The following is a 23407-nucleotide window of genomic DNA, read 5'->3' as shown; positions in this document are numbered from 1 at the left end:
ACCTTTCAAACTAACAGACCTACCAGCTCTCTGCGAGCTTCGAAAAGATCCCCAGGTAATGAAATGTACGAGCCAAGGTCGGGTCGACGACTCTGTGAAAGAGACTAGCGAATGGATGGAATCGTTTATATACCAGGATGATGAGACCCCACGACGCAATTTCAACTTTGTAGTCGCTCTTCAAGCTTCGAAAGCGCGTCAACAAATGCCTCGTCAAGAGAGTGATGACCAATTTCTTGGCGTGTGTGGCCTCACTTCCTTGAGCTCCTTACCAATTTCCGATTATCCAAACTTTGGATATATGTTTTCTCGAGAAGCATGGGGTAAAGGGTATGCAACCGAGGCTGTCTTTGGCTTTCAAAGAGCTTGGTTGCAATTGATTGCCTCATACAAACAATCTCGACTCATGTCAGGGCCTTTCTTCGATGATATCGGCAAAATTAGAGCCGTGACTTTCGAAGAGAATAATGCCAGCGCAAGAGTTCTTCAAAAGTGTGGTTGGAAGATACATGAACTATCGCAATATTCGGGGTCAAAAATCATCAGATGGATTTGGGAAGAGTAGCCTATTACTAAACCCTGTGGCCGCCGGTTAGACTGGGCTGGGGTTCGAGAGATCCGATTGATTAATTGCTTGAGGGCGGGCTCAGGTGATCCCCGATTGTTGATTAGGAGCTTCACGGTCTTCCTTCCCCTCCTTCCCTCGAATTTGTACTTAGTTGGGGACAGTACTGTACACTTGTTCTTTTTATTGTGATCAAACGGGCCGACGAAATTCAGCAAAGGAAAAACAGGGTACAAGTGTGAAAGTACGAAGGATTTACTAGATTCCCGCATGTATCGTAATACTACGATTACTCATTTTTGTGTGTTTCGAATCAAAGCTGTGGAATTGATTCAATATTGTGGGGTAAATCTGATTTCAAAATGTTACCGTAGGTCTTTGTCATCCCTTATAGAGTCAAAGATATTCTAGATTGTCAAAAATTGTTAATAGTTATCGTCTTATACCATGACTCATGAAAGGTACGTTGCTGGAGGCAAGAGGGTGGAAATGATAGCCTAATTTGGAATAATGAGTTCCGAATAGGGCGCTGGGAAAGAATGTGAGAGAATGGAGGTAAATCTGATTTCGAATATTACTATAGACGCCATTCTATTCCATACCTTCTTCGCCTCCAGGCCTACAAGGTCATAGTACTTTCCGAACCAAAGCTTCAATATGCCTCCGTAGAGAACAAAGAAAGTGGGCTTTTCGGCCACCTTCCCCCCACCAGGCGCTGGTCCAGTCCTACTCTCCAACAACCACTCGAGGCTTCTATGGGGGATGTCAAGCGCTCACCTCGCATAACCAGCTCTTGTGGCCCCCGCGAAGTGCTACCATAGTATCCAGAGGAGTAGAGGTTCCTGTGAGCAGATAAATGTGTCTCTACGACCAAAGTAAGAGAGGCTAGGAATAGTCTAGCTCGTTCCTGGGAGTGACAGGTATAGTTCCTAGAGGACATTTGGCTCCCAGAAGCCGATAGCATAGATCCTAGAAGCGATAATTGAAAAGAATAAACATTGAAGTCTTCCTGGTACATACTCTAGAGAAGACTCCCTTACTTAGCATATTGCGTGTTGACCAGAGAAATAGCTAGCTAAGTTCAGACTCGAACAAGATAGGCAACCCTAACAATATTTGTGTTACAATGACAGAAAAGAGCTAACTAGAAAGGAACTAAATGTATTTAACAAAACAATAAAATAAAGAGAGAAGAAACTATAGAGGTAGTGTCTACTATTTTATAGAGAGCTTCTATATAAATAGGCCCTTCTACTTAGTCTAGTCAGCTACTCCTCTCTACTATATATTTATTAAGTGATCTATATCTATTATTATATTATATATTATATAGCCCTTCCTTTTAAAAAGGCTCGCTTTCAGACTCTAGGATATTGTTCTTATTATAATCGCCTATAAAGTTATCGATCTCTAACATAGCTAGCTAGATCTACAGGTTCTTTAGGTAGCCGATTCTTAGGAGTTATATAGGTAAGGATAAAATATAATAGAGAGTAAGTAGTATAGTATCGATATTAAGATAGTAAAAAAATAGAGTAGTAGAAAAAAGAGGATACTAAGAAAAGATTCGCTAACGATAGGGTAGCTAGGAGAGGATCCTATACTATAAGAATACCTATTAGGTATATAACTATAGTTTACACCTATTAATAGTAGAGAAGGGTAGCTAAGAAGGCCTCGGAGGCTAAAAGTAGCTTAGTAGTTATATAGTTATCCCTAGCCTATAGTGTCCTACCGCTACATTAGTGCCCCCTGATATATAATAAAGGTCTAGAAGCGGTAACTAATATATACGAGTATAAATGATATATATATACGCTGTCGCGCCCACAAGGGTAATAAAAACCTACACTAGTGTAGCAATAAATCACTCCCTTCTATCTTCCCGCACTTGCTATAGTCGAACATATCATTTAATATTGCAAACGAACGAATCACGCGTGGCTAGGATAGTCTCGAATAGTAGCATTCAAATAGACAGGACGGCTTTGAGCGTATTTCTGCGATTACTAAAAAATACTAATAGATTTTATATAAATCATATATGTTATAGGGTTTTCGAAATTTACTCTATCTATAGGACCACAAGACTACACTAGACTATAGTGGTGTGGTCTGGTCCCTGGTCTAGTCCAGTCCCTTGTGGTCCTTGCCAAGGCCTACATAGGTTTACTCTACTGCATTATGACCTCGATGTTATTGGTCAAGAGAAAGATACTAGATCAAACTATATTATTCAACGAAGGTATCAAGACTAAGGAGGGAAAACAGAAGGAAAAGAAAGCAAGCCAGAAGAGAGAGTTTTAAGTACACAAACCTTCCAAAAGCAAGCAAACAGACACCTGAGACAGAGAACCCATGAACGGCAACGCCCGAGGTTATTCACATTCGTCACAGTGTGCCCCGCGACTAGGCTACACTATGGTGAGCTCCTCTTATCCATCTACTCAGATCACCCACTGGAAGCCGCATGGGCGCATCAGCTGCTTTAAGCAGCAACGCGGCAAGGAGGTACCATCCGCCACTGACAACCACGAAACCAGCAGCCCCAGCAGCCTATAATTAAACAATCAATTAGCATGTATCACGAATAATTGAGCTGCGGAATATATGTAAAGCTACCTCTCCAATTCGAGCCGCAATCGCGTCATTGCCTTCGGCTTGAGTCCAGTTAGAGCCGGCGAGAAGGCTGTATTGAATGAACAGGAAAAAGAAAATAACGACGTCAGGTATAGTAGACCTCAGTGAACAGAGGAGGCTAATAAAAGAGAACAAGGCCATGCAAAGGTAGAACCATGCTATAATGTAACGAATTAGAGCCTGTCAGCTACATAGCAACACATCATGGGGAAGTTTACCGAAACTGGACAGAAACCCAGGGTCACTAAGACCGAGGTATGGTTTACTTGGATCTGGGGAGTATGCAGCGTATGATCCAAAACTTGGACAGAGAGTCGCACCCATGGTCAACCAAAATCCACCTTTTCCCTGACTGTTAGTACTCATTGTTCCTTCGATTCCAACGGTCGCAATTTGCAGGGTGCCTTACCAAATCCACAAGATACAACAAAGGGGAATGTGTTTCCAGAAAAAAATTCAAGAACACCCGCAATTACCATTAAAATTCCACCGACGAAAAAGTATGTACCACTATGAGAACCAGATCAGTTAGCAAGACGAGAAATTTACTAGTAGATGCTGGAATATAATAAAGAGAAGGGGAGTACGTGCATAGTGGCCGCTCCGCCCCCACCTGAACCTCTCCAGCCTAAGAGATCCAGCGAGATACACGATAAACTCATGCATAAACCCAGTAAAGTCCTAAGAAAAGGTTAGCCGAGAAGATAATGCGATTTTTTTGTTCCTCACAATGGAGCTGCGTTTCCCCATGGACGTCCTTTAAAGGCCCGCGGGTCCAAGAATAGGCTCCTTTGCAGCACTTCGGTGTCCAATGGAGAAAATTGAGCACCAGTGACGCGCTCTTTTTCATTGGCAGCCTCTTGAACGCTCATTTTGGATGCAGAACTGGAGCCTGAAAAGACTGTCTGTGTTGTCATAATGGTTTCAAGTGCGATGAGGCTCAATTCGCAAGAGGCCAGGTAGCTAAATTGTTGATGTACCTAATGCTATTCAGTGCCGTTAGGAAGATTGAAGCCTTATATGTTCAGTTCAAAGTTGCTTATCATTATTATCTCGGATACGGAGCACAACCTCAGCCACTTGCAAAACACCGTGCTAGCATTCAAAAGCGAATATCTTTTACCTCTACCCTGCCTGGCAAGCAGGTTGCATGCCCCACATAGTCACACCGCCGTACCATGCATGTATCTTTAAGTATTTATAGTACCATAATATGCGACCAGATACTTATACGTACTTTCGAGTTACTATAACATGACTAGGTGGGGCATGCAAAATGCTTGCCAGGTAGGGTATCTTAATTGCAAAAGGACAGCTAGAATAAGGTTATCAATGATTTCCGTTTTAGGTTGTTAAACATGGTGGGTCCACGAAGACCTATCAGGAATGGCAGCTATCTCAATCGTGAACGGATAAGGGGCACTCATGAAATAACATAATCTCCACACGCTTACTTGATCGAGATAACGTTCGGATCGGACGATTATTGGGCGAAGCTGCTCCGACGATGCCGTATATACATCTTGGCACCCCGGCCCATTCCAAAGATATGGTGTACAGACGTGGAGAATTTGCACGCTCGGGTTTATTAGAGAATATCAAGCCGAGAGGTATCTTAATTGCAAAAGGACAGCTAGAAAAAGGTTATCAATGATTTCCGTTTTAGGTTGTTAAACATGGTGGGTCCACGAAGACCAATCAGGAATGGCAGCTATCTCAATCGTGAACGGATAAGGGGCACTCATGAAATAACATAATCTCCACACGCTTACTTGATCGAGATAACGTTCGGATCGGACGATTATTGGGCGATGCTGCTCCGACGATGCTGCATATACATCTTGGCACTGCTTCTTCTCCCGGCCCATTCCAAAGATATGGTGTACAGACGTGGAGAATTTGCACGCTCGGGTTTATTAGAGAATATCAAGCCGAGAGGTGGTATTTTACCAATAAAGGCAGGCCGATTCAGCGACTACCCACTCCTTCCCATGTTTTTCTACGGTAAACCAGGTCAGCTCAGAATACGCGCGTCGTAACACGCCATACTAGCCCCTGAGGGTATGAGAAGCCTTCAACGGCGTCTCCTACTAGTTATTCAATCAACTCGTTCAATTGGTTCCCTCAGTACTAGTATGTACAGAAATCCTGTGGCTCAATAGAAAAGTCAAACAGAATGTAGTTTTAGTGTGTTATTATCATATATTCCGATAAGCGTAATTACAAAGCCACCGATTCCTAAAGGTCTCTGTTATGTGCCAGGTTGAAACAATTGGTCCATTACGGATCATATCTACATTGCCTGGGCACTTGCTGGCTTGGGGAGGCAAAGCAGTTAAAGGGAATTCAAAGGCTAAAATGGCAAAGTGCAACATATTCCGAGGAGCCGGCTTAGATATCCACATCGCTGGTTCTACTAGCGGTTGCATGTAGGTACTACGGTATCGACTTTCTAGTCGCAGAATATTATTAGATGATCATCACTTTTGAGCTCCACTGATACACTGACGCAGCATATCAGTGGTGAGCGCCATACATATAGAACTACTTCCTACCAGTTTGCTCTAGGATGCTTATTATCCCTGCAGCCCCACATGCCCTAACTTCCTAAGAGAGTAATAGTGGTAAATATGGGAATGGCCACACGAACGTCCATGATAAGAAAGCAATCTTCAAATAACTCTAAAGAGTCGGACGTGATTCTTATCTTATCACCTAACCCTATCCACCGCTTTACAAGCACGATTTTGAGTCAGTTACGGATGAAACAATGATCCCTTGTGATACCGGTAGTCTTCAGGTTTATTATTTAAACCCCTCATGACCTCCTCTCCTGGTCTCTTCACTTTCATTAAGAGAAAATCTTGGACCTTTTACTAAAAGCTCATTTCACTGAAATTCTGTTCTGAAATTTTGACCTTCTTTCCACGACACTATGTGCCAAGACGAAGTTGCAATCAATGGCTGGACCAGCACGCCAGCCAATGCCGGTGCCATCTTTGGTGATCAGCCTTTCATCAACAAGGCGGAGCCCCTTTCGATCGGTGACGATGTCAAGTTTCCATTCGACGATCCTATTGTTGCAAAAACTCTGGATTATGTACGGGGAGTCCTGCATCCCGAAACCCTCAACCACTCTATGAGGGTCTACTTCTATGGTATGCTTGCATGGTGAAATTCGCCCAAGGAATGCTCTTACTCGCGTGTCTAACACTGTCTCAGGGATGGTTATCACCAAGCAGCAATTTCCCGAAATTGCTGCCACTCTCAGTCCGGCGACTTGGGCTTTGACTTGCTTGTTACATGATGTGGGCACTGCTGACGAAAACCTTACCGCTACACGGATGTCGTTTGATATATATGGGGGCATTAAAGCCCTGCATATTCTCAAAGACCTTGGAGCCACTCAAGATCAGGCGGAAGCAGTCTCTGAGGCAATCATTCGCCATGAGGATATGGGGGTGGATGGGACGATCACGTATATTGGCCAACTCATTCAGCTGGCCACAACCTATGACAACACCAGCATTCACCCGCATGTAAAGGACTTCGGAAAGATGGTCCATGAGACTGTTTGTGTGCAGGTCACCGAAGCTTATCCCCGCCTCAAGTGGTCCACGTTCTTCTCCACACTCATTCGCAAGGAGGAGAAAATCAAGCCCTGGTGTCATTCGACGCACCTTGTTGACTTTGATATTGAGATTGAGACCAACACTCTCATGAAGCAGTTTGAGTGAAACGTGACAAGTGGAATGGCTCTATCGTGGTTTCAAGCTTCTTACCAATTATGACTCCAAGTTGTCTATTGTCAGATTATGATGGCTATCTAAGAAGTCTCCTTCCCATTTAGGCCGCTTCCGTTTGCATGTTTTGCACCGGCTCTGTCCTGGACATCTCGTGTCTTGTTTCAGACCCTCTGTCTTCTTTCCGTTGTTTTCTATATCGCACAACGTTGTCTGTTTTGTCCTGACGGAAGATGTGTTGTCGCCAGCGTATTTTCCGTCCGTTGTATAGCAGATTTACCATGTTTTCCCAATGTTTTCTTGTGTTGTTTCTTGTTGGCCAGTGTAGCGGCCTTATAGATGTTGCACGGTCTCCCATAGTCGGCAATCAATCGATTCAGTCTTTGTTTTCAAGAGTTTCCGTTTCGACTTGATGAGACCTCAGTCTCGTCAGTAGGTATTGGTGTTGGTGTCACCAACTAAGTACCGTGCACACAGTTACGTTAATAGTTTATGCTCTTAAAGCAAAAGTTGATTGATTTGTGTATGTTGATGTGTGTTCCAGCTCAGGTTGAAAATAACCTGAATCCCATACGGCGGGAGCCGCAGCTTAGCGCAAGATTACTTACACCAAGCAAAGACATGTTGTTGTCTATCAGTCGCTGGCTTGTCCTGACGGCAGGATATGTCCCGACAGAAGGATAAAGGACAAGGACCAATTTTGAAAGCATTCCCGTGTTTACCGGAAATCATCTTCTTTATGTTCACGCATTTCAGAGCCAGGCTCGTTCTAAGTAGGTAGCCGTTACGATGCTAGACTGAGAAAAACTTCCGCAGTCTTGGCAGTTCATTCTTTAGACAGGTATAATTATCTGACTCTCATCAAAATCTCCAGCAATGCAGTGACTTAGACGAGTATCGTTATAACTTCCTGTAAACCTTCTTAAGTATATCTTCTAAATCTCTATGCACCCGCCGTGCAGTCTGTTGAGCGGTCCAATTCTCAATGACAGTACGTAAGTGCCTGCTATAGAGTTAGTGCAATAACTAGATAATTGATACTTAAGAAAGATGAAACTCGATCTCCATGCCGTCAAATCCTGACAAGGTAGAAATCATCGAAACAAAATAAACAAGATCAGCTCTTGAGCAGTCAGATTTACTATGACTATATCACGATATGCTGACCTCGCATTTCGTGGTTATGGATGCAACTCGTTAAATAAGTCTGTAAAATTCATTCCCTTCCTCTCCAATGTTATATGAGAAGCAAGCCATGACCCAATCCGTCTAGGTGAGACATCCCCTGTGTTAGAGTTCCTGACCGCTTTTTTCCTTTCCAGTAGTCTCGCAGAATATTTGAAGCGCCGATCACATTTAAACAACTTGTCGAATCCCAGAGCATCTCCAAAGATCTGATGACAAGATCTTGTTGGTGCTGTGCCCGGCTACCAAGACCGGCAACAAAAGTCGGCCAGAGAAGGCACTTGAATAGTATTGCATCTCCTTTGAGGGCTTCAATCAGGCCAAGCAATTGCGAAACCAATTCTTCATTGTCTGATGTTGCTGCCCATTGGGTCCCAAGGAACTGCCTTCCGTATAGCAAAGCGGCACTCTTGTACGCCTCTGATAGCATGTAGAGTTTCTTGATTTCCGTTGTAGATGATGCCCTTGGTCGGTGGAAGTTCGATGCCCATCCAAAAGAATCGAAATCGTCAGTCAGCTTGAGCATATCAATGGTGTCTCGTATATGTGTATGCATGCTAGCGTCATCATGTCTCGTAGACTGCATAACAGCTCGTTGATTGGAAAAGAACCGTATCGATCTTAAAAGAAATTCAGGGCATCCGAGAAAACTCCTCACAATGGACTGTTGATGTTTGCCTCCATCGTTGCTAACAGACTGTTCGGATACTGGCGTCGAACTTGAGAGCGCGGATCCGAGGGTTTCAATTCTGCTACTGTCAGTGACAAGACGGTCACACATTAAGAAATGGGACCTACGTACAACGAAAGCTGTCCAGTGACAAATTGTCTTATTTCCTGGGCCGTATCTCCACGATCATTGTCGACATTGCCACTTGAGCTTGACTCCACTAGTGACCGAGAGAGGATATGAAGACCTTTGGCCCCTTGAAGGTGGAAATGCCAGCCATCAATCCCAGACTCAAGAAGGTCAAGAAAGATGAGGAGTAGTATAGTTGCCAGGGTCGCGTCCTGATTACAAGTCTCTGGATGGGACAGTGATGAGGACAGCGCTTCTATAGTTTGCTTTTTAAAACGGAGTGCATCGACTTTAGCATTCAAAAATCGAGGGGAAATATCCGCGTCGATCCGATGAAAGGAGTATCCTGCGTTGAGAAAGTGGCGCGCTGCCAGGGCGACGATAGATCTTTGCAAAGCCACATCCTCCAGGGCGTAAGAAAGTAAATTCCGAAGGGGATTGCTGTCACTGTCATACAAGATGTATAGTTTGCAGAGGCGTTTGTTGTCTGTGGCTGACATAAGTATACCTAGAAAAGGAAATCTTTCTTGCGTGACATGAACGTGAACTTACAGTAGTCAATATAAAATCTCGACAACCGATTCAAATTATGGATGTGCGGATCCTGCAACGCAAAGAAAGGGCTGCTGTCCACTGCCAACGGTTCGGCCGAATCGAGTAAGAGTTGAGTTGGCCTTCGTCGCGCTAATTGTGCCTTACTAATGACCTCGGGAGCTGCGCCAAAGACGCGTCCCCGCATCTTTCCACGAATCGCCACCCCTGCGACCCATTTCAGTGGTCTTTTATCGAAGCATTGCAGGCCCGCTTTCTCACATTTGAAGCAAGGGAATCGGGACTGGTCACACTGAATGGTGCGGCTGCGACATGTCCAGCATGCTCCGCGCATCTAGTGAAATTCCTTGCGAATATGATACTGGAATTAAGTGAATGGGGGGGGATGCAAGGAGAAAATGATAAGCCGACTTGGAACAGTGTCCAGAAACCAAAGCTCGGGGGGGGGGTTTGGGTCGGAAATATAATCTCCTACCATGACTAAGATATGGTTGGATGGCCACTTCGGCAAGGACCGGGACCAGACTATCCGGTTGAAACAAATTCACCGCCACCACCAATTATAGTTAATGCCTACACTTTTGATCCTTCATCCTTTAAAGTATAACTCACATATTATACACTCTATTTTATTTCAATATTAAAAATTGGGTTCAACCTATTTTGCGGGGTCGTTTTTGTAGTCCTAAGCTCTCGGCGAGAGGATTCTATCCCCGCTTTAATACTTTCAATTATCAAATAATATTCCTAAATAGCTCTATTATCGATTACTAGCTATTCTTTACATAAAGTAGAGTGCCTAATGTAGTAGGCGGTCCGGGGACTATAGCACGTCCGTAAGCAAGCAATAAAGCTGCGTAGGAGGTTATATTATAAAAGATGATAAAGGTAGGCAGGATATAATAGATACACTAAGAAGGGGAAGAAAAGATTGTAAAGGAAGCTTAGTTATAATCATTTTAGCTAGGAATTTTTATGGTTATTTATACTTGAGGTATGGCTCTTGCCACAGTTTTATCATGTTTAGACCTCGGCAATAAGGGACCAAAACCGGTCTTAGTCCTAACTTTTAGGACTGCTAGGCTATCCCAATTTTTGTAGGACCGGATTACTACGGTCCCGGTCCCCCGTACGGTCCTATAAACAGAACAAATACAGGAAACCCCGTAATATATATATTTTATATAGAATTAGTTAGTATTTTTTAGTAGTCTATGCCATCATTTATTGCTCTGACATCGTATGTATTATATCAGATTAGGCTTTGTAAAAAAAATTCTGGATCCTGGAAATGAACTGGCCTCCAATCAAAAATTCACCCATTTCAATTCAGTACTCATTATATACTAAGGCCCAGGAAGCTGTGTGGGGGATGGAGATCCACCTCCAAATCGACGGTAGATCATGTGACTGGCCATTCTAATTTGGGCATTTTTGAAGATCGCGTTGAAACCAGCGGACCCTCGACCTTGTCCGACCAGCTGACACTCCTTGGCGTCCCATCTCATACGCCATCCAAAATGTGGAAGTCATCATTACCAACCTATATGGTGTCGGAGCTTCCGCTCCTCCAGACAGGCCGATGTCTGAGCTGCCAATTCCGAAGCACCGGAGCGCTCGCGCATCTACGCGCCAAGTCCTTAGCGACACGCAATTATGCCACCACGAACGGTGCAAAAAACCCCAGTCCCAACAACAGCGCTACTGGCGCGACAATTTCCTCCCCTCCGCGCAGGGAACCCCAACCTGTGCGACGAGGGGCCCAGTTCCAACAAAACCCAGACATGAAACCCCAGCCGGGCGATGCGGACTTCAAGCCGCCGATGCTCGACCGTCCGATAGGTACCCCGGCGCCACCAATGGCTGGCGAGAACACAGGAGTCGACACCCGTTCGTTGAAGCAGAGACGAGACGAATTTGTGGACTATGATCGGCATATTGAGCGGCGGAAAGAACTGTACGTTTTAAGTCTTCTTTCCTTTCTTCTCAACATGGTGAACGGGATGAGAAGCTAATCTACGATCATATTTAGAACCCGCCAAGTCGCCAAACCCTACTTCCGAGAATGGTCTAATCTACGCTTCCTGGAGGGCAAAACTTTCGTGTCGAACCCCCGGCTCTTCAAGGGCGACAAGGCCCTATACTTCCCCAACTTGTTCGGAGTAACTCTCGCAGAACCGAAAGATAAGCAAAACACAACGCCGACCCTGTATGGAAAGATTAGCGTCGTGAAATTGTTCTCCAGCGTCTGGGCCGAAACCCAAGTGGGGACATTTACGGGCCCGGCCCAGAACCCTCGTCTGGCGGAGATACTGGCCAAAAACCCGCAATTCGCACAAACCGTGGATATCAACTTCGAAGAAAACCGCATGAAGGCGGCGCTGGTGCGGATGTTCATGTGGAGCATGCGCCGGAAGTTGCCTGTGGAGCAGCACTCGCGGTATTTCTTAGTGGAGAAGGGCTTCTCCGAGTCTCTCAAGGAAGCGGTTGGTATGATGAACTCCAAGGTCGGCTATGTGTATCTTGTGGACTCGGACTGTCGTATCCGTTGGGCTGGAAGTGGCAATGCCGAGCCAGCTGAGATGGAGACGCTTAATACGGGGTTGCAGAAGCTGGTTGCGGAAAGAAAGCTTCTTTATGAGGCCGAGTTGGCAAATCGCCAATAAAAACCATACCAGAGCCCGAATGGGTGTCTTGAAGGATCGCTGTGAATGATGTGGATTCTCCCCTCAACTGAATTTGTACATAATATAGAGAATGTGTATGATAGGAAGAACATAGACGCCATCGCAAGCCAAGTGCAAGTATTATCGTCATTCCTGTTATCACAGAGAGCCCTAAGGGACATGCCCAACCCCGAAACGCCGCGGCGAAAATCAACAAAGAAAATAAGTCGCTGTACGGGCTACAGAACGAGTGCGAAAGAGACAAGACGGAACGCAGTGATAACAAAGCATGTCATAAGACGAGCCCAGCCCGCTTACCGGAAGAACACCAGCATCAGAAAGCAGAATCCAATGAAGCAGCCCAAGATGATAGCATCTCGCCGCTTCTTGGTCCCAATCTTCCCCATCAAGTAGTTCATGCCGGGGACTTGGCTGGCAGCGCCGACAATACGTCGGTTGATGCTGGTGAGGGTTTCGCGCTGCAGTCCGAAGTTCTCATTGATGGCATATGCCTGGCTGAGCACGCCGTCCATCATGTTGTGGCTATTCTCGACTCGCCCCCTCTCCTCGAGCATGTAGTCGGCCTCGGCGGCACTGGGGTTAGATGCGCGGTAGGCATCGATATCAGAACGGACATTGGAGAGTAGATTAGCGCGATCGCGTGACTCGGCGATAGCGGATGTCAAGCGCTGGAGCTCCCGGCGGTGATCGGCGAGGACCTCGCGGTGGCGGGCGAGGTTATTCTGTTTGAGGGCGGAGGAGGTGAGGGTTGCTTCAGAGTCGAGCAGGCGGGAGAGTTGTGAGATGAGCGATTCACGCTGTGTGAGACAAGTCAGCCAGGGTATTTTCTTGTGGAGTTGATTGGGGGGATGCCTGGTGCGGACGTACTCGTTCGAGGAGGTCTTTCAACTGTGACTCGAGTCGCAGTTCCTCCTCTGTAGGAGTTTGTGGGGGCTTGGTCAGGGAGCTGAATTGTGCGTACGTATGGAAAAGATTCTCGGTCTGTTTGCAAGGCTTCGGGTTAGTCTTGCGTACGGGATCATATCCTCGGTCAGATACTGGGTACCTGAGTCTCGAGTGAGCGGGCCTGCTGCCGGAGCTGTGCCCATCCAGAGCCGGTGGACGTCATGGCAGGCAGATAATAGACGGTGAACAGGAGTGTAGGAAGGCAACACCGACTCAAATCACTCAATCCACTCTTTCGATCTCGCCCGTTGGACCCCGGACATACCAGATGAAGGGCCGCTGCCGTCGACGTAGCGCACCGCCGAGGAGCTAACCTAATCTAGTAATTGTGTTAGTGCCTTGACACCTTGGTGCGCACCCCTTTCTTTCTGCCTGAAAATCCAGACACCCACACATTTTCACCTTTTCACTCTCTCACATCACGTGCACGCTTAGTGCGACCAACTCGCTTAGCCCTAGTCCCACAACCACAATTTGGTCCTGGGACATCTTCAATTCTCAACGCCGACAACCCAGCACACAACACACGCCACCATGGTATGTTCGACCACGATCGCTCCCTTTGAATCTCGCGCTGATGGAATCTACGTCTAGTCGTCCAAGGTCAAGGCTGGTCAGCTCTGGGGAAAGAACAAGGATGAGCTCTCCAAGCAGCTCGAGGAGTTGAAGACCGAGCTTAACCAGCTCCGTGTCCAGAAGATCGCCAGCGGTGCTTCCACCAAGACCATGAGAATGTGCGTATACGATCCCGACACCACTACACTTTCTACGGATGGATTTCTGCGACAAGCGATCGGGCTGGGGTGTTTTATGCGGCCAGAGAACGGGACCAACAACCACCACGAAATTTTCAAGAGGAGGCAAACCGTTCAAGGACAACGGCAACGACGCAGCGAACACCCCGGCGACACGCATCGCAGAAGGAAATTTTCATCGCAACCCGCCTATGGACCCCAAAAAAATGTCGAAATTTTGAAGATCGTACACTGACCTGTGGCTTTTCTCCATGTACAGCGGCGAAGTTCGCAAGTCGATCGCTCGCGTTCTCACCGTCATCAACGCCAACCAGCGCGCTCAGCTGCGTCTGTTCTACAAGAACAAGAAGTACATCCCTCTGGACCTCCGCCCCAAGCTCACTCGTGAGATCCGCCGCCGTCTTACCAAGTTCGAGGCTACCCGGACCACTGAGCGCCAGCGCAAGCGCCAGATCCACTTCCCTCAGCGGAAGTACGCCGTCAAGGTATGAGAGAATCCCGCAGTCAGTCGCGGCGGTGCCGTTTCCTGCCTTTGGGGGTCGTCCACCTCTTCAGTCGGAACTCTACACAGCCTACACCGCTGCACACATTTCCATTAATCCGGGAATATATTGCTAACATACCGGAAACAACAGGCTTAAGTGCAGAACTTTATCGGATCTGGAGTTTTATGGGAGAGACGTTACTTGCCCTTGGACACATTTAGCAAGATGTGTGATGTGTGGACCTGAGCGGGGTCGGTTTTCTCTTTTTTTTACATCCCAAAAATGGAACTTGATTTTGTATCTTAAAAAACCGGTGCAAATCGACTCTTGACATGACATGACACTTAGACGTCTTTCGCTCCTGGCCATGATGGTCTGTGCTGGAATTGTAGAATGGTTGATGCACCTACACAAAACCTGCCCTCGGGCCCATGTTGGCTTCCTCCAGCTAGTCCCACACTAATGTCCTCCTTCAAAGGATCTTGTGCACTGTCTGTTTGTCTAGCTAGGACCACTCTTGATTTTGACAAGGAGCCTCTAGGACTGTAGTGCCCGGGCCCTCCGCCGTGCGCCCACATCTGTGGTATAGCACTCCTGTCTATCTACGCTAAGTGGCCATGATGGCGTTGTACAGCACCAATCTGCTATGAGAAAGTAATATGCATTCAAATGGTCATCAACTTGCTCTGATGGTTTCTATCCAAGCCAAACCAGCTACCCAGACCTTAGAACAGTCACAGCTCTCGACGCCGGCGCATGGGCCTGCCCCAAGGCCCCAGCACTCTGACCAGCCGCAGCCGCAGCAGGTTCAGACGCGTCCAATACCCACGCGCCACCGCAGGCGCAAGTCCGCAGCAGATTAAGCCTATGCATCATCTTCGTCCACGGCCCCGTCCTAGGCCGACCTCCATCTCCCGAGACCTCGCAGCAGCGCACACAGCGGCGCCTCCGCTGCACCTGTGCGCCAGAAGCATCTTGGCCCGAAGGCATAGGCCGCAGCGGGAGTTTCATGAGGATGTCAACGTCACGGCGCTTGCGGTACATCACCGTGCGCGGGTCATTCCCGAACCCGAGCCAGCTGTAGTCGCCCAGCACAATGTCCTTGCGGTTGATCTCCGCTCTGATCGAGGGCACGGTCTGGCTGAGGAGCGTTTCTACAGCTGAGACGAGGACGGGCGGGATCCGCGCGTTCACAAGGAGTTCTTTTTCTGGGCTTGGCCGCTCTGCGTCCCCGAAACCGGAGCCCTGGTAGGCATGCTTCACAGCGGAGTCGACGCCAGCTAGGAATTTCTCGTAGATGTCGACGCGGACTGGCGAGGTCTCAAGTGCCTGGCAGATCTCAATGTAGTAGAAGCGTGATTCGGCCTCTAGCATTGCCGGGTTTATTTGTTCGAAGCCATTGCGGACGCCGCGTAGACCGCGGCAGATGAAGCGCATGAAGGCGCGGGACATGCTGGAAAGGAGGATGAGAAGGGGTAGGGATGTTGTGGTTTTCACTGCAAGGGATTATGTTAGTGCGGATTGGGATGGGTATGCGAACGGGCTTTTGCGTATGGGACGTACATTTTTGGGTGAAAGCTTCTGTGTCATCGAAGACGCTTTCAAAGTCGTCGGCTAGATCAAATATTTCGCTCAGAATGTAGTGGGAGAAATCCAGTGCCCATCTTGTGTTTCCTAAGAGCGCATGTAGGATTCCTGAGGGCAACGTCAACAACTTATCGCGCAGTTGGTGTTAGTTTATGTTCTAGCTCACCTGAATCGTGGGCCTCAGCAGGCATGTTTTTGCCGTTCTGGAAGTAGGCTGCGTAAAGCACCGAGGAATGGCGAAGCTGCAAAATGGCCCAGGACACGGCTGATGAGAGACTGCGGGGCTTGATTCTTCCCTTGAAGCCCAAGCTTGCTTGTAAGCTTAAAGCCCGCGGAATATATGCATGGGTCAACAGCTTTTCCTGTTCGACCGTGAAGTTGCAATTGACCGATAATGCACGGTACACTTCACCAAGGAAGGTGGATTGAGCTTCTGTTGATATTATTAGCAGTTGGTTTTAACACTTCGCCAACTTTGTCCCAGCTTACCGGGAGAAAGCTGGCCCAACACCATCATCAGAATGTCGTCGGTATTAGCATCGCTACCAGACCCTCGGCTAAACGCCAGAGTTAATCCCGCAATTGCAGCAGAGAATTTACCTAGGTTGCCCGGTCAGCATGGATACCTGGCAACGGTTAGTGAGAATCGCTTACTCTCATCGTAGAGACCACCGGTAGATCCGAAGGTGTGCTCCATCCATCTCAACCTAGGCTGGCCCTCGCTATCCAATGCCACAGCAGCGCAGGAGTTGGGAGAGAACGTGATAGAAAGTCCTAAGTAAGTCAACTTCGAATGCTATCGGAACCAACGCAGAATTCACCGTAAACATACCTGGTATATCCATTGGGTACTGGAACCCTGCCTGCGCTAGGCAATTCACTGTGTTTGCATCGTCCAGCCCATTGAAGATTGCCATTGTCTTTGTATCATAGAAGGTGACAGAACTATCATCGTGAGTAAGTGCAAGAGCTGGAGCAGTAACATGCTCCACCAGATCCACCGAGATAATATATTTATCCAAATGTATGTCGTCGAGTCGGCGCATCTCTATTTTCGGCTACCAAATAATCAGCATCAATCATCATGACCAAAGGGTTGGTTTACATCGTACCTTGGCCTGTGCATTATTCTTCCTAGATGCAACTTCGTCGAACTTGGGGTGGAATGCCTGCTGTGCAGACTCGAGTTGCCACCGAACAATCACACTCAGTGGGCCTTGTTGATCTGGATATTCTGGCGTGGCATGAAGAGGCTTGGAGAAGACCGCCAGGATCCATGGACTAGTAGTTGGTCCCGAAGGGCTATCAACCTGTCCCGGTATGACCTCGAGCCGGGTCAACGAGTAAACAGAGTTAGGGAACGTGAATAGCTGATTTGTATGCTCTCCCGAGCCAGGGTTGACGCTCAAGATGCTGCTAGGCATATCGATTTTGTAATGGAGGAGGCGGAGGGAGGGGATAGGCCATTTACTGGGGGTTCTGATCGCGGCCGGGTCCCACTTGTTGGGATTCCAGCTAATCTCCACACGATATAGACAGACCTTCTGGCATACCGAATAAGTGGCAAGCAGGATGGTTCCTATATAAAGGGTGTTAGCCATCCCCGCATGTCATGATCGGCAGGAAGAGAAAGAGAACCTTGGGTGGCGACCATAGCCGCATGTGTCAATAACCGATCTGAATAGCCGGTGTTCTTCAACTCTGCAGGTAGTTCTGCCCACCTGCCATCCATATTCTGGTAGATAAGCTTGATTTGGCCTGCTCGCGTGACAGAGATCAACGAGCTTTTCCCTGCAGGATGGGAAGGGTGAGTCGGGCGCCAACGAAATGGTGAATGGGCCCATCTATTATTCACTTTGGCTGCTTGCTGGAAAGCATGAACCTGTTGTGGGAGGTCAATGCTTGCTACCTCGGCTCCAGGGTCTGGTTATTGACAAGAAGAACGTACCTGACGACCAGGATTGAGCCACATCAGGCCCACAATCTGGTTACTATCATCACTTGAGTCGTAGGTCGCCTGGCGCAGCCCTGTAATATTATCGAGGGCCATGAAGACCGAATATATGGAGATCCGTCCGAGGCAGTCAACCACGGCTAGCTCCGATCCAGCATCATTCCAGGACAGATGGAGCAGTAGGTTGCCATTATGGGCTTCGGTGACAGGTCCCAGCGGGAATTCGTCACTTAACACCCATTTGCCATCTGAGGAACGGCATTGAAGGTTCCGCACACATACTCGGACTCCATCCGAGGGGATATAGGCAATGCCTCCCAGCCGGGACCAGGCCACCTTCCTGTAGTGGGAAACACGATTAGTCTGATACGCGGGTTTCCACACCAAGATGGACCCAATCACTACTTACTGGCGACAGCCCAGCAGGCGCATCTCATCGAGGCATTGGGCCAGCCCTTTGGTGGGCGGGGCGGGTGCCGGCGTTAACCCCAGATCCAACGAATGGGCCTCACCAAAGAGGTCGTCGACATTGATACCTTCCTCCATGATCAATGGCATTTCTATCGCTCACAAAGTCAATTGGCAAGGTTCCAACCGTCATGCAGAGGGTCACTGGAGCCCGCCCCGCATGACTTGAAGGCAGAATGCTAGACGCCGATCTAGCCCCAGGGACCGTCGGCGGTGTTGATACGGCAGGCGAAAAATAAGCGGAACCAGCGTGCGGTGCCGACTGATATTAGGAGAGACGGTCGGGAGATACTTTGAAGATATAAGAGTAATATCGAATAGAATTAGGGCCGCACCGGGGGTTCTCCCGGTATATACCGGTCTTCTATTTTTCAGCCTCGAATAATGCGTTTCCTTTCAGGCCTCTCGCCAGTCCCCGCGACTCCCCGTGACTCGGCCGCGCCTGCCTCAATGCTGACTCAGCAAATTTGATCACATGATGGTAGCCCTGCCAACCGACATCCACCAATCACGCGCTGACAGATGCCCCACATACAGTCGGGCCAATCAGCGGGTGTGCTTCAACATGAAAACTGTCAGGGCGGGCACAAAGCAGTGAAAACAGAGAAACCAGCTGCACAAACAACGAGGGTAACAGAATGAGGGCTTCCATATAGAAAGCCCCTAAATAAGATGCGTAATCGTCACTTATATCGCATCATATCGCACTGTAGTGTCCCAAACTGCGCTGAAACTGTATGATATCCGGCCATTGCCCGCCGAGCGGCCAGTTGATGTTACTTCGCATCAAAACAAGCGCATCATCGAGTCCTCCTCCTCCGGAGGTTCGTTCGCCCAGCACGTCCCAGCACATACCGGGGGTTTTCTTCAAATCTCCTCCCGCAGCATCGGCGATCTTCCTCTCTTTTCTTCACAACAACCACATTCCACAACCCTCCCCCTCCCATCACAACCCCACGGCGCCTCCCGAAACTCCCGTCAAAATAAAGCGTTTTCGTTTTCGACGGGCCGTTTCGGTTTTCCATTTCCTTTTCCCAAATGGTCCTGCCTCCCTCACCATCATCGAGTCCCGACAGCTGACCTCATCGCCTGCAACTTCTCCCTTTCCACCTCCTGCCTTCTTCCCCGACCACAACCCCCGTTCATATTCTTCCATCTGGGCATTTCCACCCTTCTTAGTGGTCGCGTGGATGAATTTGGGCGTCCTACATGATTCTATTATCGCCAATCTCTCCCAACTGTGTATTTCTACGAGCGGGTTAATCTCTCCCCCCCTTCCGCCCCCGTTCTTGCCCAGCTGTTCCAATTCCCCTGGGGCGAAGTCACCCAACCCTTTTCTCCTCGAACCACCTCTCCCACCCTCCCGGCGGAGACCAGCACCCTCTCCGTCATGGAAGGCATGGATTATGATCTGTCCGACGTCTCGGACTTGAGCTCCGTGCCCTCCTCATCGACGCGGTCCTCGCCTGAGCCGGCCACCCGGTACCTGACACCGTCTTCCCAAGATGCTGAGGATTCAACGCGCCAAGACTGCCCTCCACCCGCGAAGAAGCGGAGGCGCAACCCCCTGCCCAAGGAGCGCACCACCCAGTATCTCTATCTTTCTAAATCATCCTACGAGCAGCAAGATCAGGTGAAATTGCTCGTCGACACTCTGCGCCACCAAAAGGACATCGTCGCCATTGCGGGCGCGGGCATCTCCACATCCGCGGGTAGTAAGTTTTTCACCCTGCGTTTCCGGTACCCGCGTTTCACGTCAAAAACCTAAGCTAACCGCCAATTCTAGTTCCCGATTTTCGCTCGACAGATGGCTTGTTCAAGTCTTTGCAGAAAAAGCACAATTTGAAGGCTTCCGGCAAGCTGCTCTTTGATGCCGCCGTCTACCAGGATGATGCCTTGACGGCCCCTTTCCATGAATTGGTCAGGTCGCTGTCGGTAGAGGCCGCCAACTGCAAGCCCACCAAGTTCCACGAAATGCTTGCGCGTCTCGGCCAGGAGAACCGGCTCAAGCGACTGTATACCCAGAACATTGATGGCCTTGAGACCTCTATGAAGCCCCTAGCGACGGAGATTCCGCTCAGTGCCAAGGGTCGCTGGCCCGTCACTATTCAACTCCACGGCAGTATCACCAAGATGGTATGCCAGAAGTGTCGCTACCTCTGTGACCTGATGCCTAGCAGATTCTGTGAAGCTGATCCTCCCGAGTGCGACGAGTGCTCTGTCAAGGAAGAAGTCCGCCAAACATCTGGGCACCGGAGTCATGGGGTAGGGCGTATGCGACCGCGCATCGTTCTTTACAACGAGCACAATCCCGACGAGGAGGCGATCACGTCTGTCATGAATGCCGACATCAAGTCCCGCCCTCGCGTGCTACTCGTCGCTGGCACCAGCTTGAAGATCCCGGGGGTTCGACGCCTTGTCAAGAGTCTATGCACCGTGATCCGCAGCCGCAAGGACGGCGTCACGATGTTCATCAACAATGAGCCGCCTGTCGGCAAGGAATTCGAGAACTGTTTCGACCTTATTGTACAGGGATCTACCGACGAGGTGGCCGATCTCGTCAAGCTGAAGAGCTGGGAGGACCCAACGCCCTATATGATGTCGCTGCCGGAGCCGGTCTTCGGAATCAAGCCTGGTTCTGACGAGGAGCTCTCCTCTTCAGACACCGAACAGAAGGTTTCCGTGGTTATCAATACTACACCCAAGAAGCGTCCTCGCAGTGACACGGGGTTGATGACACCTTCCTCCTCTCACGATGAGAAGCCGGCGGCCAAGAAGCCCGCACAGAGCAAGACCAAGAACGCGGCCAGTAAAGGCCCCAGTATCAAGAGCCTGCTCAATCCGGAAAGCAAGCCCGCTGCCTCGGCCAAAGGAGGCCGCAAGCCCGCTGCGAAACCCGCCGCCCCCAAGAAGCGCGCTGGCAGACCCAAGGCCGTGCCAGCTCAGTCCAAACAGATTACATCCTTCGCCACCGTCGGCAAAGCGAACACCGTGGCTGCCCCGGTGGACAAGAAGAATGGCACGTCCAAACCTATGCGCGCTTTGCCATATGGTGCCGCTAAAAGCAACGGTCCGGTCTTGATGTTCCCCGGTCTCGCCCAAAAGCCCGGTGTTGAAGCGCCTGTGGCTGAGTCGGTGACTACCGTGTCTTCTTAATACCCCACCTGTGATGATTCTTCTTTTCTTCTTTCTCCATTCATTTTCTTCCACTCATCGTGGCATGGTGCATATCCAACGGCGCCCGTGGTGTTGATTTTCCCCCTCCATTTTTCTGGATACCTTTCTTCGGCCGCTACTTCTTCCTCCGTCTTAAGAATGCTATGCGGGCCTCTTTTTCACCATTCATCCGTTCTTCGCGAAAGATACCAAAGATAGACTACGGATCCGTTGCATGAGGTGGCGTTGGCGTTGGTGTTGGCGGGCTAGGGTGGCTTGTTTATTCATGTTTTCGGGTTGCAGGTACTGGGATGTGTTATGATGTGCTGCTACGGAGCTAGCAGACCGTAGCAGTTAACCCCCTTCTGCTGGCATTGTGAACTGGAGGATGTGGGTGATATCCTGTTTCTGATTTTATTTCTGAGATGGACCCTGAACTAGTCTGTGTCTGATAATACCTATGAACTCGGATCCTTTGATCCTTTTTGACGTTTCGTGGATGTCTTTCGTAGTGGGCTCTTGATGCACATCCTTAGGCTGTGAAGCTTTTCAGGGGCCTGCCCTGGTCATCTCTTTCTGGTATTGGCTGGAGGGATATACTTAGTTACCTCTCTGAAGGCGTCCATCCGGTCTCGCAAGCAACGGTCAATTATACAGTCTGATCAGAGGCGTTCAAAGTCATTTTAGACCAAATGCATGAATCAATTCATCATTATGTATATTATACAGCAACGGCAAACCCCCTCCAAAACCTCGTCTACCATTCTGATAGGCACCACAGAGCAAGACAAGACGTCCAATACCAAACTTCCCCTAAGCACCCCATTAACCCAGCCCCAGATCATCCCGCAACTGACTGGCCGGCCCATCATCATCATCTGTCTCATCAGCATCAGGATCCATCCGCCTAGGCGCCGCATCCAAATCCTCCACCCGGTCAACATCCTCCTCGCCCTTCTGGCCCTCATCCTCCTCATCGTCCTCCTCCTCACCCTCCTCTTCCTCCTCCTCACCCTCCTCTTCCTCAACATCTTCCTCCTGCGTCTCATCACCATCAGCGTGCTCGCCCGCGCCAGCGTGCTCGCCGTCACGCTTCACCCGCTTCGCGGGGTTATCCACCATCTCGACATCCTCGGCATCGGCTTGGGCGGCGGATGGCCCAGCCGCAGCGCTGGAACCTTCAGCGCCGCCGGTCACGTCGGATTTCTTGGCCTTGCGCTTGCCGGCTTTGATCTCTGTGTAAGCGTCGAGCTCCTGCTCGAGGCGCGGGCGGAAGGAGTCGAATTCGAGCTCAGAGAGAGCGCTGAAGACATCTGCGGGGGCGACGGTGCGTTTGAGGGTTTCGTCGTTGGCGCTGGGTAGAGTGTGGTTAGTTGGGTATTGATCTCTTCTAGAAAATGCCAGCATGGTATAGTAGAGGATAGGCACGGATTCGGGAGGCAATCAATTAAGACTGTAGACACGGATGTGACACGGCCAGGGGTGGTTTCACCTACTGTGATGAGAGGTACGAGATGAAAACCGTCGCTGCCTTCTGTATGGCCAGGACGGCGTCCTTTTGGATCGTCGTGTTGGGCGGAAGCACCGACTTCGCCAGCCGGATTGTCAGCGAGCGCGGGAGGAGGTAGTCCTATACACAGACAGGGGAAACAGTGTCAGCCGTCAGATTTAATTGCTTTTCGTCTCATACCCAAACGACGGGCTTGGGGTGCGGTGTGGCCTGCTTACATCGACGCTCACGCCCAGCTCTGCACGCGCCTTCAACTGCTGTTCCGTCGCGGTGATGGGCTTGTCGGCCGTGCTCTGCGCTTGCGGAGACAGCTGCGACGGCTCGTCTGCTTCGGCTGGGGTCACCGAGGAGGTTGATTTGCGCGGTGGCATGATTT

The 23407-nt window shown here is 49.3% G+C and overlaps 7 protein-coding genes across 7 annotated transcripts; 4 read left to right on the top strand and 3 right to left on the bottom strand.

Moving 5' to 3' along the window:
• Window positions 1–6140: 6140 nt before the first annotated feature.
• N7482_007354 (uncharacterized protein) lies at window positions 6141–6942 on the top strand (the record flags this gene model as incomplete). Its single annotated transcript, XM_056689479.1, has 2 exons — window positions 6141–6363; window positions 6428–6942. The coding sequence occupies 2 exons, from the start codon at window positions 6141–6143 to the stop codon at window positions 6940–6942; spliced, it is 738 nt and encodes a 245-aa protein (XP_056541908.1).
• A 4062-nt stretch (window positions 6943–11004) lies between these two features.
• N7482_007353 (mitochondrial ATPase complex subunit ATP10) lies at window positions 11005–12150 on the top strand (the record flags this gene model as incomplete). The annotated part of the gene is made up of 2 exons (XM_056689478.1): window positions 11005–11441; window positions 11517–12150. The coding sequence occupies 2 exons, from the start codon at window positions 11005–11007 to the stop codon at window positions 12148–12150; spliced, it is 1071 nt and encodes a 356-aa protein (XP_056541907.1).
• Window positions 12151–12464: 314 nt separating this feature from the next.
• Window positions 12465–13279, bottom strand: N7482_007352 (putative vesicle transport v-SNARE protein Gos1; the record flags this gene model as incomplete). Its single annotated transcript, XM_056689477.1, has 3 exons — window positions 12465–12968; window positions 13039–13152; window positions 13217–13279. 3 exons carry the CDS (start codon window positions 13277–13279, stop codon window positions 12465–12467), a joined length of 681 nt encoding a protein of 226 aa, XP_056541906.1.
• A 296-nt stretch (window positions 13280–13575) lies between these two features.
• On the top strand, window positions 13576–14362 carry N7482_007351 (60S ribosomal uL29 domain-containing protein; the record flags this gene model as incomplete). Its single annotated transcript, XM_056689476.1, has 3 exons — window positions 13576–13653; window positions 13711–13850; window positions 14131–14362. Coding segments are annotated over 3 exons (450 nt in total), but the record flags the coding sequence as incomplete, so codon positions are not given.
• Window positions 14363–15070: 708 nt separating this feature from the next.
• On the bottom strand, window positions 15071–18455 carry N7482_007350 (mediator of RNA polymerase II transcription subunit 16; the record flags this gene model as incomplete). Its single annotated transcript, XM_056689475.1, has 10 exons — window positions 15071–15852; window positions 15920–16051; window positions 16110–16376; window positions 16433–16543; window positions 16598–16717; window positions 16776–17001; window positions 17056–17522; window positions 17582–17825; window positions 17892–18237; window positions 18307–18455. The coding sequence occupies 10 exons, from the start codon at window positions 18453–18455 to the stop codon at window positions 15071–15073; spliced, it is 2844 nt and encodes a 947-aa protein (XP_056541904.1).
• A 1300-nt stretch (window positions 18456–19755) lies between these two features.
• Window positions 19756–21521, top strand: N7482_007349 (putative SIR2 family histone deacetylase (Hst4); the record flags this gene model as incomplete). Its single annotated transcript, XM_056689474.1, has 2 exons — window positions 19756–20080; window positions 20152–21521. The coding sequence occupies 2 exons, from the start codon at window positions 19756–19758 to the stop codon at window positions 21519–21521; spliced, it is 1695 nt and encodes a 564-aa protein (XP_056541903.1).
• An 825-nt stretch (window positions 21522–22346) lies between these two features.
• Window positions 22347–23402, bottom strand: cbfA (uncharacterized protein; the record flags this gene model as incomplete). The annotated part of the gene is made up of 3 exons (XM_056689473.1): window positions 22347–22875; window positions 23018–23151; window positions 23250–23402. 3 exons carry the CDS (start codon window positions 23400–23402, stop codon window positions 22347–22349), a joined length of 816 nt encoding a protein of 271 aa, XP_056541902.1.
• Between the last annotated feature and the right edge of the window lie 5 nt (window positions 23403–23407).

Source organism: Penicillium canariense (assembly GCF_028826845.1).
Source record: "Penicillium canariense strain IBT 26290 chromosome Unknown utg000004l_segment0_segment0, whole genome shotgun sequence".
NCBI classification, from domain to species: Eukaryota; Fungi; Ascomycota; class Eurotiomycetes; order Eurotiales; family Aspergillaceae; genus Penicillium; species Penicillium canariense.
The sequence above is the reverse complement of the archived record's forward strand: the minus strand, read 5'-3'. Positions and strand labels throughout refer to the sequence as shown.